This window comes from Apaloderma vittatum, unplaced genomic scaffold (genome assembly GCF_000703405.1).
Source record: "Apaloderma vittatum isolate BGI_N311 unplaced genomic scaffold, ASM70340v1 scaffold41325, whole genome shotgun sequence".
NCBI classification, from domain to species: Eukaryota; Metazoa; Chordata; class Aves; order Trogoniformes; family Trogonidae; genus Apaloderma; species Apaloderma vittatum.
Window position 1 is genome coordinate 3328 of NW_009719601.1, and position 2481 is coordinate 5808.

At 51.4% G+C, this 2481-nt stretch overlaps 1 protein-coding gene across 1 annotated transcript in view; it reads left to right on the forward strand.

Moving 5' to 3' along the window:
- Nucleotides 1-353: 353 nt before the first annotated feature.
- ZNF592 (zinc finger protein 592) overlaps nucleotides 354-2481 on the forward strand; it is a gene marked incomplete at its 3' end in the record, with an annotated part of 8549 nt that continues 6421 nt past the window's right edge. The window contains exon 1 of the mRNA XM_009870687.1: nucleotides 354-2481. This exon is cut by the window's right edge and continues 1 nt beyond it. Coding sequence (XP_009868989.1) covers nucleotides 354-2481 — 2128 coding nt within the window.

Genomic DNA, 2481 nt, shown 5'->3' on the forward strand with positions numbered 1-2481 from the left:
CAGCAGTTGTTGCCTTTGAGCTCCAAAAAAACCACAACCCCAACCAAATGAAAAAGAATCCCTGTACTTATGAATCTTTTCCATTGAGGCTCATGCCAGTGCCTGGTTTTGGATGCATCTGAGGGATTGAAAAGATGTCGGGCTCATATCTTTGTATAAACAGTCTTGCAATAGTTAGCTGGAGCATCTGCTGTGGATGTTTCTGGCCTTTGTATGCTGCTGCGTTAGTGTTTTGGGCAGTTTTGGTGTTTGCCATGTAAGGTGTTTACGCAAATGAGCCTTACAAAGTTTGTCCTTGGGGAAAATGTACCTGATGAAGTCCTGTTTTTGTGCTTTTAATTGTAGCTTTCGTCATGGGGGACATGAAAACCCCAGACTTTGACGACCTGTTGGCTGCTTTTGACATCCCCGATCCAACCAGCCTCGATGCCAAGGAGACCATCCCGTCGGCCGGGGAGGAGAACGAGAATCACCTCAAGTCGTCAGGAATCTGTATAGATGAGAACGTGTCCTTATCCCACTCTTTGCCTCCCTCTGACGCTCCAGTTGTGAGCGTGATAGTGAAGAACACGAGTCGCCAGGAGTCCTTCGAAGCAGACAAGGAGGGGAATCACCTTGGGCCTGGCCTGCTGCACAATGGGTTTCGTGGGTCCGATCTGCCATCAGAGGCTCATGCTTTGGTGCATAGTTATGGCAAGTTTGAGTCGACTTTTATCAATGGCGACAGCTCGAGGAGTTACTCCGAGAAACTGGACCAGGCCAAGTCAGAGCCCTTGCCAACTTTTAGTCAGTTTAGCCCCATTTCCAGCCCTGAACCAGAGGATGCGTTCAAAGAGAACAGTATTGGTGATAAACCCAAACATGCTCAAACTCCGTATTTTCCACCACCTTCGATGTACATACCGACAGGAGCTTCAGTGCTAGATCATCTGAGGAAGGTGCCAGAGCCCGAATTAAGCATGTTTGATCAGTACTGTAAAAAGGAACAAAAGATGGAAATCCACTGCCCACCAGAGAATAGGCTGGAAATGAGCAGGAGAGAACAAGACAAAGCTCCGCAGAGGTTTGCAGACTCAGGCAAGGACTTGGTAGATACCAACAGCTTTCTTGGGGAAGGCTTGGTGTTTGGAGACCTCTCTCACAATAATTTAGGAGAAAGTAAAGGGTCTGTGCCTGACCTGAATGTGTCTCCATCGGTACCGCCTCGTCAGAGGTTAAAGCCAACTCACTCGAAGTTGTCATCCTGTGTGGCAGCGTTGGTAGCTCTTCAGGCCAAAAAGGTTGCATGTATTCCCAAAGGTGATCAGCCAAACCTTACCAAGGAACCTGGTCCTTTCAAAGACGGGACGAAGGGAAGTCCAAAAATGCCCAAGTCACCAAAGAGTCCCCGAAGCCCCTTAGAGGTGGTGAGGAAGGCCAGCAAGCAGCCCGAGAGCCCTCGAAGCGTGTGCAGTGACAGCAGCGGGAAAGGCTCTCCATCCATGGCGGCTGGCTCTCCGCCAGCTATTCCCAAAGTTAGGATAAAGACCATCAAGACATCCTCTGGTGAAATTAAAAGGACAGTAACAAGGATTTTGCCAGAAAACGATGAGCTGGGCAAATCTTCGGAGGAGTTACCTCTGGAAACCTCATCCACTGAAGAGTTTATCAAATCTTTCCCCTCTCCCGACACGAGTGCAGTTGCGGAAAGCGAGGCTGGCAAGACTTCAACCAATAACGAGGCCACTGTGGCCATCCAACTGTCGAATGCAACAAGCCCTTACACGGACGGCGCGAAAGTAGATCTCACCATGTGCACCGTGTCCTTATCTCCGCTGCCAAACTGCAGTGGCGCCGTAAAAGCGGCCTTCAAGAAGCAGCAGGGTGTTGGGACACAGCCGGCCAACACAACCACCTCCAGCCTTCTCCCCAAAGCTGTGCACTTGGCAAATCTCAACTTGGTCCCACACAGCGTCGCCGCTTCTGTGGCGGCCAAGTCGTCCGCGCAGAGGAGGAACCAGACACAGGTGACACAGATGTCGGTGCCACTTGTGCACCAGGTCAAGAAAGCAGCTCCCGTCGTTGTGGAGGCATTTAATAAAGTCCTGCACGGTGCCAACCCGGTGCCAACATATACTCCGAACCTTAGCCCTCCTCCTGACACCAGTATTAATTTGCCTGCCTCTGGGTATTGTTGCCTGGAATGCGGGGACTCCTTTGCCTTAGAGAAAAGCCTGACTCACCACTATAGTCGCCGGAGCGTTCACATCGAAGTCGCGTGCACTCAGTGCTCAACCACGCTCCTCTTTTTTAACAAGTGTAGCCTGCTCAAGCACGCGCGAGATCATAAAAGCAAAGGGTTCATCATGCAGTGCTCGCAGCTGCTGCTGAAGCCAATTGCCGTCGACCAAATGTTTTCGTCTTCTCCCGCGAGCTCGCCGCCGGCCTCTCTGGCTCCTCAGACTTTTCGTTCGCCCTCTCCCTCACGGAAGCCGGGCGTCG